At 41.6% G+C, this 21,202-nt stretch overlaps 1 protein-coding gene across 1 annotated transcript in view; it reads left to right on the forward strand.

The window, feature by feature from the left end:
* LOC308339364 (collagen alpha-2(V) chain-like) overlaps positions 1–21,202 on the forward strand; it is a 97,048-nt gene that overhangs the window by 53,115 nt on the left and 22,731 nt on the right. The window contains exons 2-5 of the mRNA XM_080797955.1: positions 11,407–11,639; positions 18,331–18,363; positions 19,441–19,473; positions 20,459–20,512. Of these exons, the coding sequence (XP_080654081.1) occupies positions 11,407–11,639; positions 18,331–18,363; positions 19,441–19,473; positions 20,459–20,512 (353 nt within the window). The remainder of the gene's footprint in view (positions 1–11,406; positions 11,640–18,330; positions 18,364–19,440; positions 19,474–20,458; positions 20,513–21,202) is intronic.

A 21,202-nucleotide genomic window follows, 5' to 3' on the forward strand; every position in this document is an offset into this window, starting at 1 on the left:
GTCCGAGTGCAGAGCAGCCACAGGACATGTGGCTTTAAGGAGCAAGTGTGCAAATCCTTTTTAGAGGCAGAGCTAGTCTTCTTCCCAGAATTCACAACACTCTTTTTTCCTGTAAATGGAACCACCCCCTTCTGATATGACACGTTTGCCCTCCTCTCCATGCCTTTTTTGTTTTTTTTAATGTGGTTTCTCCTCCCTTCTCAAGCAGTCTTCCTGACTGCTCAAGTCATCTCAAACGTCTTGCATTTTTCAAGACCTACTTTAGAACCCGGTTCTGTTCATGCCTTCCCCGATACGTCCGCTCACAGTGATCCCATCTACTCAAACCTCTTGTATAGGATTCTTCACACCTAGTATCTTACACAAAGGACTTGCTACCTTAGGGAATCTGAGAAAATGGCTATAAAGCGATGTGCTAGGAATAAAATAAGTGAACTTCTAACTCAGGTATTTGGTACCTTATTTTGTACTATGTTCTGAATTACAAACTTGCATCCATGAATGAAACTCAGGGTCTTTCAAAGTAGGTGTTATACGATGCAACTACATTTGACTTCCTAAAATGCCAAGGCCCTATAATCCAGAATTCTGTACTAAATTTGAAAAGTGGTGATAAATTTGGCTTTGCCGAATTTCCAAATGGTTGTGGAATCAGACCTGGAAAAATTCATTTCTACTTCATCCCAGCATTGCCAGACTTAGTCATCGGGGCGACTGGTTCCTCCCATGCCGCGTGGGCCGGCCCCTGGCCTCTGCTCGGCTGGTTGGCTCCACGGCCGGCCGAGGAGCTGCTCCTCCACTCCTCTCTGAGGCACCTACCTAGAGAGGCACTAGGAGGTTTGGAAACAAGAGTGCTGTTGTTCTACCCTCAGGCAAGAAAAGAGAAGGAAAAAAAAGGGGGGGGGGAGTAATGAGTGAGAGGAAGTGCCTGTACTCCTTCAGATTCATCCCGGCCATCTGGCGGAGAGCAGGAGTCCATTGCCAGTGACCAGCTATGAGCCAGGAGTGACACTATTATACAACTTGGAAGTGAGTTTTTTTGGAAGAAACCACTTTGGAACCTAGTTTTCTCACTCAAAGAAAAAGAAAAAAGAAAAACAGGTAAAAGAAAGAAGAAAAACTAAAAATGTATTAAATTAAAGAAAGAAAAGAAAGAAATAACAGAACTGGAATCACAGAACTCTTTTGATTTTCCTTACCTCCAGCCTACGTGAAGTGTCCCTCCTAAGTATTTCTATCCAGCCTGGGTTTGCCTCTATATACTTGAAGAATGTGTTCTCATAGTCTATTTCTGGACTGGTTCCCTCATAGAGGGAGTGAGCTCCTTAAGGGATGGGGGGTTGGGGGAGGAAGGAATTCATTAAATTACCTCTGTATTCTCATTATTTGGCAAAGTAACAGATCATACATACTTGTTGAATAGACAGTATTATCAAAATCCATTCATTCTGTTATTTTGGTATTTGCTTCAAGAGCAAATGCATTTACTTTATCATTTGAAAGCATTATTTTTTTTTAAAGAACTGTATTTATTTATTTGACAGAGATAGACAGGGAGAGAAAGCAGGAGCAGAGTAAGGGGAGGGGCAGAGGGAGAAGCAGGCTCCCCACTGAGCAGGGAGCTCCCTATGTGGCAGGACCCCAGGAACATGACCTGAGCTGAAGGCAGAGGCTTAACCGACTGAGCCACCCAGCTGCCCTCATTGGAAAGCATTCTTAATGCCAAAGCTGTTGGGAGACTAAAACACAGAAGGAAAGCTGAAACCCACACAGGGGATCTTGTAACTATGGCCTTGACGTAAGAAAGCTGTATGGTGTGCATTTGTGGGTTCTGCTCTCCCACTGATATGCATTCAGAATGTCCCACAGTTTGCAACACACTTTATTACCATGTAGGACCCTGAAGGACAGTCAAATAGGTGATCTATCTGCTCTTAAGATAATTCAGTGTCATTTGGAATTCCATATTCTCTTTATTCCTAGCTACTTGAAGTCTGCTTTTATAAATACGACTTTCTCCCCCAAATGACTGAAGGTTGTTTTTGTTTTAGAAACTAGAAAATACTCGGGTTGATGTTCCCAAGAATTAGTTCTAGTTGATTAAGATAAATAGCATTAGGCAAAGATCTTTCAAAACACAGAGGAAGATTTCCAGAGTTGAGTTTATAAAATTTCAATGTGTATGCAGTTTTCCAGAACGTACCATTGGAATACATGTATATGCAAACTTATTTTGTCCTACAAGAAAATTTCAGTACCTTTTGCAGTTTTTGTATATTTTGATTGTTTTTGGCAAGTAAGCTGGATCCCAAATGTCTCATTTCATGATCCGGAGTGAACTCTTGTATTAGACAAGAATTCGGTGAAATTCGCTGTGTAAGTAAATATTGACTAAATGGATTAAATAATGCCTCCATTCCATTTGCCAGATTGACTAATTTATTTAGATTAACTTTTTAGCAACTGTTTAAGGCAAACTTATTTGTGATATCTTAGAATATTTCATTTCACCTAAAAGTAAAGGCTCATATTTTGTTTTTTCTATGCAAGTAATAAATAGAGACACTGAGGCTTGTTTTTCATGTATTATAGTAAACAACCTAGTTACTCTGTCTTTTTGTCCAACCTAAATTTTACATACCAGGTTAGCAAATGTCCTACATCCTTTTCTGATTTCAACACCTGCTAGCCACTATTAACACAAAGTAAGTATTCCATCATTATTTAGGATTGAATAAATAATTGAAAGTTTTTGAGAACTTTGAATTCTCCTATAGGTGTTTAAAGAAAATAGTGAGGGTTCTTTCCTTTTACATCTTTTACATACAGTCATAGTCACAATGTTTTCAGAAATTAACATGGTCACAATGTTTTCAGAATTAAACAATAGTGATAAAATTCAGAGTTTAAACAAAACCAAGGAATAATTTTGAATAGTTGTAAATAATTTAAGCTTTTGAAATTTAATAAAGCTTGTCATGTTCATGTTACCTCTACAAAAGGGTGTTTTAATTTGGTCTCCATTCATTTACTTATTAAAGGAAATAACTTCTCAAAAGCACATAGATTTACAGGTCAAAATCTTGGATTCCTTTTTTTTTTTTTTGTATTTTCCTTATCCAATCATAGGATAAGGAGATATCCCAAGTTGAATTCTGTGTTTTGCAAGAAACTTGCAAATCTTCCTTCTCAGTGTAATAAAAGTACACAGGAAAAAACAAATATATTGTCTTGATTGGTCTCAGCCTCCTTCCCCTCCCCCCTTCTTCCTCCTCCTGTTCCTTTTCTCTCTGCTTTTTGCTTTTCTTGTCTATTGTTCCCTCTACAAACACAGAAATTTCCCAACGAATAGTTCTCCTGTGCATATAGAAAGTCATTAATATAACTTTTCCGTAAAGGCACAGCTTCTCTTTCTCCTCCTGCATATTCCCGTGGCATTTGTCTGGCAATGAGATTCAGCGCGTTGTAGGGCTTGATCTTAGAACTGCAACGAGTAAGACGGCCGGTACACGATCACGGGTGTGTGTTCTAGAAGGGAACCTGAACATGAGGGGAAGGATTTAGACTCTGAAACAGTGGTTTTAGTCTTATTTTACATGATCCGTTACCTACTCTAGAACTGATTTGAGGAAGGAATGCCAGAAAGAAGGGTAAAACCCATTTTCATTACTGTTCTTTGGTGAAATCACCTTCTAATTTTGTAATAGCCACAAAACAGACATAAATTAAATCTAGGTAGATCAGGACAAAAGTGGGAATGATGGGTATTCGTTCAAGTCCCTAAAGAGACCCATGTGGAGAAAATTAGAAATTGTGCCTTCAGGATGACAGCAGCAGGGCCCTTCCTCCAGAAGTGAGCTCCCAGGGGAAGAGTACAGAAAGGGACAACCACTCTAGGTCCCCTTTCCAGACTTCAGGGTATTTTAGAATTCTTGATAGTAAAATGAATGGAATCAAAGAGCCTTTGAGAACTGTGGAATGTTTCATTGATTATAAAAGAAATTTCAGTTTGGTCAGGGCAAGGGCAGTGAGTAAAAAATAAGTCAATAAAGAATAAATTAGAAGAAATAAACTTGACTATGATGTCCAGATTTTCTCTAGAGGCCTAAATCTTCTTTTGTGTCAGGGAATATAAGAAAAGAAAGCAAAACTTAAGGGCAAAGAAATCATAAGATACAGAGTTGAAATCATTTTAAAAATGTTTCATCATATAAAGTATTAAACTGTATACCCATTTTTTGTTTTTGAGTATAGTGGACTCATAATGTTACATTGTAACAACTGGATACCTTATGTTGTGTTTACCCCAAGCACAGCTATGGCCCTTCACTCAGATCTGAGTACCCCATACTGAATAGTCTCTTAATACATAAAAATAACTTTTTTGTTTTAAAAATGAATAAAAGTATATGTCCTTTTCAGGACAAAATACCTGAAATAAATAACATTAATACATGATATTCCCACAATGCCTGGTATTTTAAATCCCTGTAGGCATGGCCCATTTAAATAGTAGTGAAAAATGAGCCTTTTAAAAAAATTGTGTAATACACGCAAGATCAAAGAAAATAGTTTTATATCCAATATGGTCTAGATCTCTCCCTGGTATTTCTTACAATTGAATATTCAACAAATAAATTCATCAAATACTTATTGAGCATCTACTATGATCCTGACGCTATTATAAGATGTTGGGGTATATCAATGGACAAGGCAGAATAAATTCCATCTGTCCTTATAAAGCTATTATTCTATCATGGGGAGACAAACAATAAACATAAATATAATCCTATAGTAGGCTTTAAAGTGATAAGTACTATATTAAAAGGAAAAAAAGAGCAGGTACTGGTGAATTGAGAGCGACATGGGCGTGTGTCTGTGTGCGCTAAGTTTCACAGTTCTTGAAGGTGGCTGGATGAGGCTTTGTGGGGAAGGTAACACCTGAGCTAACGCTTGAAGGAAATGATGGAACTCTGGAAAGCAAGTACTATATTTGGCTCAGAATTTGCTGTTTGCTTCATGTATCACCAGGTCTGGTGACACCATGATACCATGATATACATGATACCATGAAACCACCCATTCGCCAGAAAACCAGCTAGGCAGAATCTTGGTTCTCCTCTGTATTTCGAGCAGTATCATGCTGGGGAGAGATTAAGCAGACCGACTTCATTCAAAGCAATTCCAACCCGTTCACGCATTTAGGCAGGGCCCAGATCGTACTGAGCTCATGCACCGAGGATGAGCATTTGGGAAAAGCTCCCGGGTTTGCATAGAAATTCCTACCGAGATGCCTAATGTATTCCGCGTAAGGCAGGCTTCGCTCTCTTCTCTTCGCGGTGCTTTCACAGCTCTTCCTGGCTGGAGCCACGTTTCCGAAGGAAAAACTATCTGTGTCAAATGCATTACCAGACGGGAAGTCGGGTTTCCAGACGCGGTCGCGGACGAGCAAGGCGTGTGCGTTGTGTGTCATTTTAGTTTCACATTTGGGCCACAATCATTCCGATTTCCCGATACATGGAAAGAAACTTAAGTCGTACCGAACAGGAGACATTTCCCTTTTTATTTTTTCCATCTCAATCAAGTGAAAACAGCAGTTTTCCTTCACTGAGAAGCCTGCGCACACGCGGCGCAGACGTGTCCGCTGGTTCCTCGGCAGAAACCGCCGCCCTCGACCGCGTGTCTAAAGTCCTTTTACTCGGTCCCCCGCGAGGCGCTGTCGGGGTCGTCTCCCGCCTGCTTTCGCGGATGTCAAGGTCATTTTTTCCAAAACCGACGGTGCTGTACCGCTCCAGAAGGCACGCGAGGACGGCCCTTCGCGGCTCGGGGCTGCCCCTGCGCGGAGTGACCGGGGCGCCTGGGCCTCCCTGCGGGCGCGGCGAGGGGCGAGGGCGGGCGCGGCGAGGGCGGGCGCGGCGAGGGCGGGCGCGGCGGAGGGACGGGCGCGCGGCGGTCCTGGGGGTGGCAGGTGGGAGCGCGCGGTGGACGGGGACAAGGGACGCCGCTCCGAGGGCCGCTCGGGGCTCAGCCACCCCTCGCCCTGTCCCGGACCCTGCGGCCGAGGGGGCCTGTCGGAGCCCCGGCCGGTGCCGTGCGCGTCCCCGGCGGCGTCGTGCGCATCTGCCGCTTGCGGGCCGGGGACCGGCTGGGGGAAGGGAACCGACGAGCGCGTCGCGGCCTTTACTCCGGAGGGGCCGGGGACGCGCTGACCTCCTGGTCTCCCCGTGCGGCCAGCAGCGGCCCAGGGCAGCGGGGGTCCCCGGAAGCGTTTCCGGGCCGAGGCCGGCAGCCGGGGCGCCGCGCGGGAAAGGCCGCGCCCGCGGTCCGGGCTGGGCACGTGGGCCGCCCTGCTGTGCCCCGGGGGCGCCTCGGCCGCGTCGGCCCTCAGAGGCGGCGGCGGCCGGCGCGCCCGGGACGGCCTCGAAGACCGGAGGCGCTTGGACGATTCGAGAAGGAACTTCGCACGGAGAAGCCGCGGGTGCGGTCAGGCGGGGCCGCGACCCCACGGGGCGGAGGCCGTCGGGCCGGAAGGCGAAGGGCCGCGGCTGTCGGAAAATCCGTCCGAAGTGCGAGCCGTCGCAGCGGCCGCGCCCTTCCCTCCGGGGCCGCAGAGGTCGGGCTGCGGGGGACGCCCTCGGCCGGAGCCCTCAAGCGACCTGTTCCCTGTGCGCCCCAGACAGGAGCCCCGAGTCCGGGAGGCGGGCGGAGGCGGAGGGTCGCTTCACCTGCTGCTCAGGGACGACGTCGGCGGCCGACGCTCCCCCACGCAGACTCGGCCACCCGGGTCCGCTGACCCGACCCTGGCCGGGGGGCTCCCGGGACGGTGACCCGACCCTGGCCGGGGGGCTCCCGAGTCCGGTGACCCGAGCCTGGCCGGGGGGCTCCTCGGACGGTGACCCGAGCCTGGCCGGGGGGCTCCTCGGACGGTGACCCGAGCCTGGCCGGGGGGCTCCCGAGTCCACTGACCCGAGCCTGGCCGGGGGGCTCCCGAGTCCGGTGACCCGAGCCTGGCCGGGGGGCTCCTCGGACGGTGACCCGAGCCTGGCCGGGGGGCTCCTCGGACGGTGACCCGAGCCTGGCCGGGGGGCTCCCGGGACGGTGACCCGAGCCTGGCCGGGGGGCTCCCGAGTCCGGTGACCCGACCCTGGCCGGGGGGCTCCCGGGACGGTGACCCGAGCCTGGCCAGGGGGCTCCCGGGACGGACCCGGTTCTGGCTCCCCGGGAACTTACAGTCCAGTGGGGGAATCACCCGAACAGACACTGGTCCGAGAAGAAGATGGAACGTGCGTGTGACGTGTAAGGACTCGACAGGACTATTTCCGCCGGGAAGAGCTTCCCTCCCCGTCCAGGGAACGGCCAGCGTAGGCCTAGGAAATTTTATTTCATGTATTTTCCAAAGTTTTTAAGTAAACCCAACAATTTACTACACAAAGAGATTCCCCTCTTTCCTGGGAAGTCAGTGGTTTCCATACGGCCATTTCTGTGCAGGCTTTTTTGTACAAATACGATTCTATAAAGGAATGTGGACCCAGGCTAGGGCCGGTAAGTCAGCAGCAGTTCTGGGGACGGAATTTCTAATTATCTGTTATAATGAGATGCCGGATTTGGTCTGCCATCTAGTGATTAAAACGGAATTCTTACAACTGCATTTAAAAGCACATACAAGCTCTAGGAGAAGACACGTCTGTGGAGATACGTGAGAAGCAGGACAGTCGGGTGACTCGAACCCAGTGTGGTCGGATCGAGTACATCTCGCCTCTGAGACACCGGTGCCAGGACGTTTGCCGTGGTGACTCCGCAGAGGACCGGTTCAGTGCGTTGGCACACGGTGGTAAAAGAACCCTGCAGCTGGCAAGACAAAATTTTCGGAAGTTGCGACACCACAGAAGATCAAAAATAATGGTCGTATGATCAGACATCTACCAGTCCTCCTCAATTTTAAGAAAATTTAAGAAACACAAATAGCAAACTACAAGTGTCACAGTACTGCAGTTTGGGAACGTTTCTTTAAGATTTTATTTAAAAAATTGCTTACCCACGTACTTTAAAACCAGTCATTATTTAAGTTCCAGGCCTTAAATCAAGATTCGTGTTAGCTTGGGTTAGTTTTTATGCTTTGTGTGGAGGAATCAGGACAGTATTGAATCTCTCAGAATGTCACCTGAATATTTCTATTTGTTTTTTTTTTTAAATAATATTGTCATTTATAAAATAATGTGTCATGACAACTTCACTGCAAATTGTCTACAATTTTGCTTTCTATTTTACTTTTCTTCTCATTGAAGTAAACATCAGTGGAGAAAACAGCAGAGCCAACGTAATCATCAGGCACACAACTACCATGTACAAACCCGAGGAGGGCAAGCCACCCTGTATTTTCTACTCGGTGTTTCTTTGTACGTGTCTTTCATTCAGACATGAACAATGAGGGTTCACCGAGATTTTGTGCCCTCTGTGATGTGTGTGGATCCTTGTGCGGGGGAGGAGAAGACAGGGTTTAGCAGTAAATGTGGTTTTTCATCTCCTTGCCATTTAAAAGCGTTCCAACTAACTTTCCACATCATCTTAAATTTAATTATAAATTCTCTGGGGAAAAGGACCAGTGATGACTCACAGTCTATAACTAACTTTTAACATTGTCATTTAAAGAAAGTCATACAGCGGCTCACTTCTTTGCCCCTGGGTTGAGGTCATGCTGTCTTAAACTTTCAGGAAGAAAGTGACCCTCTCTGCGTTAACACAGAAGAGAGAATGTGTCTTTTTATTCCAACCCCAAAGGAGCCACAGAGAACGGGATAAGTCACCCCAGAAGAGTCTCTCACGCATTTTAGTGTTATTTAATTGACAGCATTATTTCACGTCATTTTGGTTTTTGTTTGTTTTTCATATTCTCTATTTCCACTTCCCTAATTGTTTGTTGAGGTCTACCTCACAATGATAATATGTGCTTCTTGGAAACAGAACAGATACGCTCTCAGGACTGTGCGCCCGCTGAACTCTCAGAAAACAGGTCAAACACCTTTGCCCCTCGGAGTATGGGAAGGGAGAAGCAAGCTGCTCGAATTCCAGTGAATCTCTTTTTCAGCCAATGGCATTTAGGGTTTGTGACTGAATACTTCTTTCTCAGTCATAAAACTTAGTGAACAAAGTTACTCTTCAAGTATTTACCTCACTCACTTGTGCAGTAGACGACAGGTGTAAGTCCATGTCTGCACGGGGTGTGTTTCGTAGAAAGGTTCATCATGGATTTACACTGTTTTAAAGTGATTTTTCATCTAAGAGCAACACGACTATTTGATGCACAGATTTCTTAATTTACTTCAAGACGGTCCCGCATTACAGCACGTTAAGGCGTGAGTTCTGTTTTCTCCCGGGTTTAAAATTCCTCAAATACGCAGAGTCGGTCCCGTTTGCGTCATCTGTGTGTTTTGTGATCAACCCCTTCCGCTGAACAAGCAGCAGATCAGACACCGAGCGTCCTGCCCGTCCTGCGCCTGGCACGGAAGCCGGCATGTGGCGGCGGCGAGCAGCCCCCCGGTGGCCGCAGAGCGGGGACGAAGGCCTGGACACGTGCGGCAAGAGCGTTCCATGAAGTGAGAAGAATGTTACCCAGGAGAAGCTTTCTAGAGTTAGGGGATGCATATTTGGGTCAATGTCTTTCCCCTGAACTGAAATTTTTATCTGTAGCTCGGCCCCGAGTGTGTTGGCAAGTGAGAAGCTCTTTCTACTGTAAGACTTTGTACAGTGACAGACGGTCACCACATTTATTGTGATGAGCGTTTTGTAATGTATGTGATTGTCGAATCACTCTGTTGTACACCTGAAAATAGAATATTGTATGTCAACTACACTTCGATTAAAAATAAAGAAAAATTATAAATGCTTTTATATACCAATCACAAATGCCTTTTTAATTTTTATTTTAGTTTTAGCTTTGTACAAAGTTAATGCCTGTGCAATTAAGTGAGTGAACCATAATGTAGACTCATTGGCACATTCCTATCTATCCATTGAACAACTCTTTGTTGAGTGTTGGCTCCCTGCGAGGTGTGGAGTCAAACTTTAGAAATGCCATGATGAACAAGAAAAACTAGTCCTTATCTTCATGGAATTTACTGGCAAGGGAAGGAGATAAGAAAATAAACAAATAAAAAGAGTAAATTGATACTACTTGTGATAAGTTTAATGAGGGCAGTGATTTTTCCTGCCTGTTTACATTTTAGAAACTGGTTAATGAGCTGGTGTAGAAAACGAAATGAAGGAAGAGGAGCACGGGTGAAAGGGTTGGATAAAGCAGGTTCACTTTTGTAGAGTGGCCGGAATTGTGGCGGCAGGTGACAAGCAAACCACAATAGTGAGCTCTGTGTGTCGGGCATGGAGGAGGGGAGATCGTGCAAGGAGACTGGGAAGGGGGATCTTTGGGCTTCAGAATTCAAGTAGTTTGGAGGATTCTATAGGAACTAAGCAAGAATGATATGATCCGTACTGTGTTTCAAAATACTATAGTTTTGATTCTTAAAAGACACAAAGAAGTAATATATTTATCTTACAATATAATAATTGTACAATAATAATTGTACAATTATTATAATTGTACAATAGAATTGTTACATGTATAAATGTGTGTATGTATTTTCCAAATCTGCATTACGTTTTTAGCTAAATGTAGAAAAGTATTTGGCGGATACTATATGGCCGCTGACCATCGTGCCGTGGTCATGACTCTCCTTGATTACCTTTGATGTGGAGACAGTGCGTTGCCCGTGTGAGCTTTGCTTGCCCTGCGTGGCTTAGTGAGCACCTGGAGTTTAGCAGACGCGTCCAATGAAACGAGACACTGTTACTCCTTTTCTACCTTATGTTTAAAGCTAAGTTTTAAAAACCCATACACTTTTTTAAAAAGTTTTTCTTCGTGGAATAAGAATACATATGGTCTTCTGTTGTTGCCGGATTTACTAATCTAAAGTTTCTAGTGATTGAAAATCACGTGAGGTTCACCAAACACAGAAATTAAATATTCCCTTTGGACTGTTCTTCTCGTCACCCTTCCAAATTTTTAAAAATATTTTCTTACTGATCTTCCTGTTTTGGGTTATTTAAACCTTCACAGATGAAATCTTTTGGGAAACATTACCTGCCATCTACTTTGGATCACTTTTTGCCCTCCCCTGTCTTGCGAGGATGTACGTATCATGATCGTTTCATTGTGAATTACATGTTGCTTAGTACGGACACACCCGTGACTGAGTCCGTCTGTGTTGTGCCTCCTCGGTAGGTTAGTGCTTAGCCCAGAATTTTTTGAACCCACAGGATGATTCACCTACTTAAGTATTTCCCAGATTCCAAAATTTCAGAAGATTACTAACCTCCTTCCCCGCCCCCTGCATCTTTTTCTTCTCATTCTAGAAGGATACGGTGAAGAAATAGCGTGCACTCAGAATGGTCAGATGTACTTAAACAGAGACATTTGGAAACCTGCCCCTTGCCAGATCTGTGTCTGTGACAATGGAGCCATTCTCTGTGACAAGATACAGTGCCAGGAGGTACTTGAATGTGCTGACCCTGTGACTCCCCCCGGAGAATGCTGTCCCGTCTGCCCACACACAGCTGGAGGTGGCAACACCAATTTCGGTAAGAATGCTTCAGGCCAGCCCAGAACGGATCCAGTGACTCATCTTCATCGTTCCAGTGGTTTTTGCTCTCAGAATTCAGCAACCAAGAGAATAATGACGCCACTCGTCCGTCCGTGGTGTTTGGAGTTAATGGTTCTTCTCACCCACCTTATCTAATGTTACCGAGAGGGAGAGGATAATTTCCTGTCTTCTTAAAAACCAGGGGAATTTGGGGCTGAATTTTGGGTGGTTATGTCTAGTTTGAGAATTTCGTATGGTCCCTTCAGATGGTCATTTGTTACTCTGTGCATGCTGGGTGCCCCCGAGATAGCTGTCGATATTCTGTGAGGTCCATTCCTGTCCCAGAGGAGTTCCAGAAAACACATTTGTCTTCTCTGGTGCCAAGTTTGCTCTTGGGAATGGAGTAATTATTTCTGATCTAATTTAGTGCCAGAGCACCTTCTGTCACATCAGCTCGTAGGTTCAGGTGCTTTACTGACGGCTCAGAAAGACAAGAGGAGGAGGTGGATTTCCTGAAGACAAGAATGATACCGATTGCTGGTTTTGAAAACTTTTTTTGGAGACAAATGTCTGTGTTTAATATAGACTATGTATTTGAATACATGTGTCAAAGACACATATTAGAGAAAAAAGTTCATATTTATATGTTTTAATGAGTAGGGAAGATTAATATTAAACTCTTAGGTCATTTGCTTCAGCGGTCATGATTGTTTTTGCGCGGCATGCATCATTGTCAAGATAGTGTTGAGACTTTATTCCCCCGCCCCAAATTCCATTGCAAATAACAACAAATATAATGAAGTAGTCAACCGTATTTTCATGAAATATGACACCCTAATTTATCAGTTCTCCTCTTGGCTATCATTCAACAGTAACAGTGTGCCTCGAATAAATACCTAAACTCAATTTTTAGCAATGTAGTCAGAAAGACATAATGCGAAGAATTAAAAATATGACACCTAAAGGCTGCCCAGAGCTGATGCAATCTGCAAAGAAGCTCCAGGAACAAAGTAAAATTAAACCTGTGGGGCCAAGTTAACAGTACGTTGGGACAATAGTGGCAAAAAACCAAAAAACCAAAACAGCAAAATATGTGACCTTCTGCAAATAGCTGGGTTTGGAAAGTCCACTTTGTTCCAAAATGAATAATAAAAACAGCTCCTAACAGCACTGATGCGAAGATACTCTAAGAAAAAAGGTGGGAGTGTTTAGCTACATTTACAAAATGAAGAACACACTGGTAAATATATTACCACAGAACTGATAAAAAACATGACCATTCACCATAAACTAAATAAAACTTAGTGGACTAATTTATTAAGAAAGGCCTACATTAGAAATACAAAATAATTAATTGATAAGGAAAGAGGTAGAAGGAAAAACCAAAAACCATCACAGGGAAATGAAGACAGAGGAAAGGACACGGGAAGAATCAGTACTGCCATTAAAAAAATAATTATTTTAACAGATCTATGAAAAAAGAGCATTTGGTTTTCCTTGTAATTGCAACAAAGATATTTGGCAAAAGTGAAAAAGTATTCTTGACAAAGACGCTTGGTAACTTAGTATCAAATGGCATTTCATGAACATGATAAAATATTTACATCTCAGCTTAAAAGCTTCATAATGTTTAGTACTAGAATTATTTTCTCCAGACTCAGAGACAGAACATGGATATTCATCATCACCACTACAATTTAATATTATTGAATGTACCTGAACAAACAATTAGATAAGAAAAAGAATTAGAGGTTTAGAAATTAGAAGGAAGGAGGTAAAATGATTAGTTGCAGAAAATATAATTGTGTTCTTATAAAACTTGAAGGGAATGGAGTAAAAAACTACTAAAAGAATAATTTAGTACAACGATGCAGTGTAAAATTACAAACAAATTAATAGACTTAACTACTTACCAATGATCACCCCATAGAACAAATAATGAGGATAAAAAATACCTCATTTGTAATAGCAACAGACAGGATAAAATGGCTAAGAACAAACAATATGAAATGTATAAGATCTACCTGAAAAAAACTGTAAGACACTACTAACTCAAATGACAACTTTAAAAAATAGAATGTCCCATTATATTTTTTTGTTAGAGGGGCTAGTAATAGAGAAATCAGTAATAGTGGCCCCCTCTGAGACATTGAAATGTAGGCGATCGGGGAAAGTGACAGGATAGAAGGAGATTTTTTTACTCTATAATTGTATACCTTTAATGTGTTTTGGGTTTTTAGCCATATGAATGAAGTCTACTCAAAAAAAGGATCAAAACAATAGAATATTGATTGATGATAATTCATTACTATGTTAATAGTTAATTTTATAATTTAATGAACTTTAAATGCTATATGAATGGTGTGAGGAATATTTAAGTAATGTTAGAATTTTCCAAAGGGATGTATTACTTTGTCTGTTATGGAAATGGATCTAAAACGACTTTTGAATTCTGCCTACTGGTAGTCGGGAAACCTGTTTAAGTTAAATTCTGACACCCCAAAAACCTATTACTGAAAATAATAAGAGATTCTCAATAGCTGTTTCTCCTTAAATCAACATGTTTAATGTATTTCTTCTTCTTTTTTTATAGGTAGAGGAAGAAAGGTAAGTTTTGCTTTGCATAGTTTCATTTTCTTGAAGGATCTTCTTCATTCTAATACTGTCCACTCGGGACTGTGCTTTACAGCATTTGAAAGCCTTTTGTAAAATACAAATTACCAAATATAAATATAAGGGATTCTTCGCTTGTAGATTACGGCCGCCTCTATTTTATTCACTTTGTTAATCTTTATTGATGGATGTTTCTTCTAGAAGGTTATAAACCCCTTAGGGATTGAAACTATGCCACATTAACCTTCGAATTACTTGCATTTATTGAGATGCCTGGTGGCTCAGTCTGTTAAGTGACCGACTCTTAATTTAGGCTCAGGTTGGGGCCTCGGGGTCATGAGGTGGAGCCCCCTGTCAGGCTCCATGCTGGGTGTGGAACCTGCTTAAGATTCTCCCTCTCCCTTTGACCCTCCCCACCTCCCTCTCCTAAAAAAAAAAGAAGAAGAAGAAGAAATTACGTGCATTTATTACTGTGCTTAGTATATATACCTTACACATATTAGAAGTTCAGTAACTGCTTAATTGAAGGAGGAATGGATGAAGGAAGGAAGGAAGAAAGAGTGGGGGGGGGATGTCGTACCCACCGTAGGGTTGTGGTCCCTCTTCTATTGGTTGGAAAAGTAAATATGCACTTGAAAGAAGTAATTGAACACTTTACCAAACACACATCACCTTTTCTTCTCTCCCCTTCCCCCAGTTCGAAGAGCTTAAAATCTAATCCCAGAAACAATCCTTACACTCAAGAGGACAATGGTATAATTTAGCCTTGACCCTAGATGTGGCCACTTCAGCCACTTGTCTTGTGGATGTGGATAATCCCCCTGAGTGGAGAGAGTTCCATTCCCTTGAAATTGGTCTCAGTTTTCTAGCTGATTTGAAAACGGTGGCATTTGCTTCGGTCTTGTCCAGATGGGATGGACTCAGGGATCATGAATGGAAATGGGCAGTGATCCTGAGTTTCACGGCAAATATTAGGCAGATCACCACCAACATTAAATTGTCTTTACCAGAACACCTTTAATTTACATCTGAAATTAAATCTGAAATTTTCCAAAGGCAGTGCAGCCTGGGAGGACACCCTCGAAGCAGCTGCCGGTTTACCACATCCTAGTTCTGTGCCGATCATCATGACTGTCGATGATTATCAGGCGCCATCAGAACCGTCAGAGCAGAGGAGTGTAATAAGAGTGTGTTTTGTGCCTGTTTCATATGTTAATTTTACTTATCATTCATTCACTCATTCATGTTAACTCCCAAATAAGCACTGAGCCTTTGTCATATCCCTGAATGAGGCCAATGTTACAGATGATGCAATGGTGGGAAAAACACTCTGACGGTCACCATGGTACCTCCATCCTGTAAAAGTGGGGAGGCGTGTCCATGTGGCATTAAGTGGTGAGCAACAGGCAAGAAGCAAAACGAAGCTATAATTCTCACCCAGTTCTGAGTATTTGAATGTTAAGTTTTCCAGTGGATATGAAAATCAAATTTAACAAAACCTTAGACAAAGGATCATTCCATGTAAATTAACTTATTCAAAGCCCATATTTACAAAAGCAACTAATGCTTACATTTGTGGCTTATTTCCAAAATAAGAATCATTATTGAATCATTAGAAAAATGTATTATCAGAACCTAATAATGGAGCACTTAACCCCATATCAAGTATTGTGGAACAACAGAAAGTTCATAATAAGATATCAGAAGCCTCACAATTTAGCTGAGAAAGATATCGGTGAGTTCCATTCTCCTCAACACAGAGGAAGAGCGAGGGCTGCATTTTAATTGCTGGTCTCTTGAAATGGAGATTTCCCAACCATTCTTAGCAAACTATTCCATTTCTCTCTTTGGCTGAAATAATTTCTCTTTGTTTTTGACTTGTTTTTCTAGATTTGCTCTAGAAAGGAACATTATTTTCAGCATTATTTTCATAAAGTCCTTTAGATATTGGGCAGGGATTTATCTACCCTTTCTAAACAAGTCAAATTCTTTCAAACATCTCAAGGAAAGCTCTTACAACTCTTAAGAGATTAATTTTTATTACTTTCTGGTTATGTTAAAAATAGGAAGACCGCAGGTAGAAGTTAGGAGACTTGGAAATGCAGAAGTAAGCCTGACCCGTTTTGCTGCCCATAGTTGGGGATCCCTTTCTTCTAGTCTTTCTCTCGGTGTCTTTTAGTCTCTTGTGTTCTACCTTGAATTTATTCAGGTAGTACTCCCTCCTGCTTCTGGAGAGCCATTTCCCATTGCTGAATTCTAACCTGAGCGTTAGAATCAGCAGGTATAGTCAGGGTATGGTTCTGCCATCGAATCCATTATTAAGACTATGAGGATTATAAAATAATTTTTAAATTTAACTTTACAAAATTTTGTCAGGTGTGAGATACAACTGGAAGGATATAATCAAATTGTACCTTTCAGGAGTATGTTTAGGTGATCTAGATCAAGAACCTGAAATATTTGTATGATCTTTAACCCACAACTTTAATTTCTAGAGATCATCATAAGATATCAATCAACTTGAGATACTACACAGATGTTTATGAACAAAGATACTCATCGTAGTGTTATTTTTAATTGTAAAAATGAAACTGTAATCAAAGAGTCAAATGCTGAGGCCCTGAGGAGGTGAACCAAGTTCAGGTACGTGACAGAAAACTGAGAATACAAGAGTGTTGAAAGAGGTTGTCTCCTGAGTGTTGAGCATGACACTTAGTTTCTTCTATTTTCAGAATTCCCCATTAACCCACATTATTTTTATAATCAGATAAAAGAGCAATATATGTGAAAAGAGAAATTAAATAAAATAGAATTCATTACTTTTTCTACATTTTGGATACAATCCTTAAGGTATGCATAGTCTGCACTGGCCCAGTAAAAAGCATTATGTCATACTATGTTAGTGGAAATTAATACATTTAAGAATGTATTGAGGATTTCTGTGTGTCAGACTGAGGATATAAAGTAGATTTGATCATGACCTTGGGGAGACCAACATCTGTTGGAAGGCAAATTCCAAAATAAATAATACAAGTAAATATATGGTAAAATAGAGGAATTTAAGGTACAATTCATCCAATAGTATTTGATCTTTGCACCTGAAATCAGGCTATGATAATACAATTTTTAAGAAGCCAAAGTTCTAAGAATGTCGTGTACATCTCTTATATTCCCTGCGTCTATTAGAAAAGCCAATTAAACTGCCTGGTGTTACTTCCTTTAAGTTATAGTTGCTTACTGTGTTATTTTTATTTTCCTATTCAGTTCATGTTTTTTCTAGATTTTCATCAGATATTGAGAACTGACTAACCAATATTATTATTTCCTCCTTCCCACCCTCCCTCCCTTCCTTTCTTCCTTTCTTTCTGAGGATAAGCAAATTTATCTCTTGTAATTTCTCAGATTCCTCCATGAGTTTTAGAAAAGGTGGCAAGAGTTTTAGAAATGCCATCTGTAGTCACTAAAAACGAGGTGGCATGTAGTATGGTGAAAATTCAGACATACCCAAATGTTGGATTTTCTTTTGAGTTTTCAGTCTTTGGGCAGTTTTCCTATAGTGCTTTGACTTTATAGATTTCAGGACAAGTATCTCCTGGTCTAGTCAATACATTAGGTTTATTCACTGTAAAAACTAAAGTGAAATAACTTTATGCTTTTCAAACACTGGATTGATATTTTTGTGTCTTTCAAATGTCTTTCTTTTTCATCAGTAATGTTGACTACTGCAAATACTGTTCCTTTTCTCATTTCCTTTTTGCTTTACATTTTTTAAAAAAGATTTTATTTATTTATTTGAGACAGAGAGTGTGTGAGTGAGAGGGAGAGCAGGAGCAGGAGCAGGAGCAGAGAGAGGGGGAAGCAGGCTCTGCCGACCAGGGAGCCGGACTTGGGGCTCGATCCCAGGACCTCAGGATCGTGACCTGAGCGGAATACAGATCCTTAGCCGACTGAGTCACCCAGGCGCCCATTTTTTACATTTCCTACATTGAAATTCCCAGTGTTTATATGGAATATTTTAGTAAGACATGATTGTGTTCAACAAACTATTATATTTTGATAATTGAACATTTTTTTTGCTTCATAGGGACAAAAAGGAGAACCAGGATTGGTGCCTGTTGTAAGTATATGTATTTATTTTTTCCTTGTATCTTTGATAAACTTATAGTGTAGTGTATATTAGTGCTTACATACATACTCTCATAGAAAAGGAAATCAGTTATTTTATAACCAAGTTTTAGTATAAGACAAGCAAATCAAGAGATGATTCTTTAATACAATATTTAATGTTTGTTTATCACAATATTCCTGACTTTTATTGTCCCATGACTGAAAGTGGACATCAGGGTTTGACAAAGTTAAGCACTTTATATATGGATGTAAAATGGTAGTTGAGATGTATATTTTTTACAGCATAAATAGCCATGTAATCCACGCAGAAGGCAGGATTTAATGGTCCGCATTTCTGAAACATGTCTTGTCAGTCTCCTGATTGACATCCCATATTTTTTAAGAATTCCTAAAAGTTACCTAGACTTGTGCATGATCAACAAGTATATTATTAAGTAGGATGAAAACTCGTTAGCTGCCAGGCTCATGATCTCAGAGGAGTTGCCATCACTCTGTCAACGCAAAAAGTACGCGCATGTTGATTTATTTGACAGCGTTTGCATTTTTGCTTTGCCTTGAAATTGGCCTGTTTTTAATAAAGATTACCTAAAAAGTAAATCATTCATTTGCTGTCTTTCATTTAAAAACTCTTACATGTACTTACCATGTCTTAGGGGCTGTTTTCAGGGCTTTACAAATATTTATTTGTCTTCACAACAGCTCTGCTAGGGAGATGATTTTATAATCATCATCGCCATCTTACAGAAGGAGGAACATCAGGCACGGAGAGGATTAGTCCAGGGTCACCGCACTGGGAAGGGGTCGGGTTAGTTAGGATTTGAACTCAGGCCTCTCGTCTGCAGTGCTGGTGCTCTCAGGCGGTGTAACAGTACTCCCGCCCTATATTAGAGTTTAAATTAGGTAACGTCCTAACGCGTACTCAGGGAGGACATGGGCATCAATTGACAACATTCACTTGCTCTAAAAAAATTCACTGAGATTTTTGTCGTTATTCTTACTTGACTACTGATTTTTTTAAAACTCTGTTGAAACTTCCTGTTTACAGATTATCTTATTTATCGTTTAGGTTACAGGCATACGTGGGCGTCCAGGACCAGCAGTAAGTAGTTTCTTCCAACGTCCATGGGACTCTAAGTTCAAAGTTCTAAGTTCTTAGAGATACTGAAAATCTTTATGAAAATTAAACCCATCACAAGACAATAGAATGCAAAACCATGATGCTTGGCTTCTTGAAACCTTTGGTTTTGAAACATCTTCATGTTTAAGTGTTCCTTCGCATCAGTGAATGATGCATAAAAGATCATTTCATTCTGAAATTGGTGAACCCTATTATTCCCTTGGGTTAGTGTCACTATTGGTTCTGTGAAAGGCAAAGTGATCTGTTGTTCATCGTTAATTTTAGATTGGCTTTACTCACGGAAATTAGGGCACACCGGTCTATTGTTTGACAATGATTAAAGGTAGGCTACTTTTATCTGTTTAATGAAACAAACTGTTAATTTCATCTGTTAATGAAATTAAAGTGTATTTCCATAGAATTTGAGAGATTACACATCAGAATAGCATATTACTGATTTAGCCTGAAAGATTACTGATTTCAGGTTTGGAGTAGTAATAGCATTCCTAGGTAACTAGATGGAGAACACACACGTACCTTCCCTCAGACCACGGATAATTTGGGGTTTGCACATCTATGTAGTTCTAAAGATCCAAACTGTAAGTTTTTGTGGCCATCATTCAGTGGCAAAGGCTTGCTTGGCACAAGACAGCATAAATGATCCTTGTAAGTTTTGCTGTTATCGTTCAAGTAATATACTCGGCTCACTTGGCCCCATGAGGGTATGATACACACTTAATTCTTTAATTCTTTACAGGCCTCTAACCCTCGTGGCTGACATAAATAGCCTTTCTGTGTGCACAGAGCTTTTATAGGCACATGGCTTTATTTTCTAGAGTCTTCAACTGAAGACGAGTTAGAAGAGTGATATTTCTGTTTTCCAGTTTTCGTAGACAAGCAGACATTTAAAACAAAACCATGTGAAGTATGTGTGTTTTGCAGGCATAATCATCATTTTCTGTTTTAGGGACCTCCAGGATCACAAGGACCAAGAGGAGAGAGGGGCCCAAAAGGAAAACCTGTAAGTTGACAGTCACCTTTTTGGTGAATTGTGTCCTGTACCCCGCAAGCGCGTCGAGACCACGTTCCCTGGGTGCAGCACACAGTTGGTGGCATAATTTCTCTCTCAGCTCTATCAGACGGGGCAGAAATCAGGTCATGAAGTGATTGTGTGTCTTTTCTGATTCAGAGGAAATCTCATATGGTAGTAATGACCTGTTACCTTTGTAGGTAACACAAATGGCATTTCTTCTTCAGGAGGTCAAACTAAAAGTAGAACCTAAGGAAACATCATGAATACCTCATGTTTTCAGAAGTTGTAAATCACGAGTGAACAATGCCAAGACTGTACGGTTGAGATAAAACACCCAGTTCTGTGATCGGTAGATGCTCCAGGAATAACCAAACTGGATAAAGGAAAAAATTATCAGAGGACGAAATGTTCTTTCAAACAGTTGTACAATCACTCGATTTCCCAAGTAACCCTCTACCTTTTTTCACTGCATAGACGCTACAGAGCCATGAAAGGAGTCATTTTAAAAAATCAACAAATCCATTACCAGAACAAAGGAAACACCTTTAAATTTAAATGATCAACTTTATACCCTTGAGATAAAACCTGAAGATATTATCGAATACATGCCAGATGTGTTTTTCTTATTCCCAGGTCCTAGGAGAGCACTTCTTTTTAGATCTTCCCTTAGAAGCTGGT

This window comes from Martes martes, assembly GCF_963455335.1.
Source record: "Martes martes genome assembly, chromosome: 3".
NCBI classification, from domain to species: Eukaryota; Metazoa; Chordata; class Mammalia; order Carnivora; family Mustelidae; genus Martes; species Martes martes.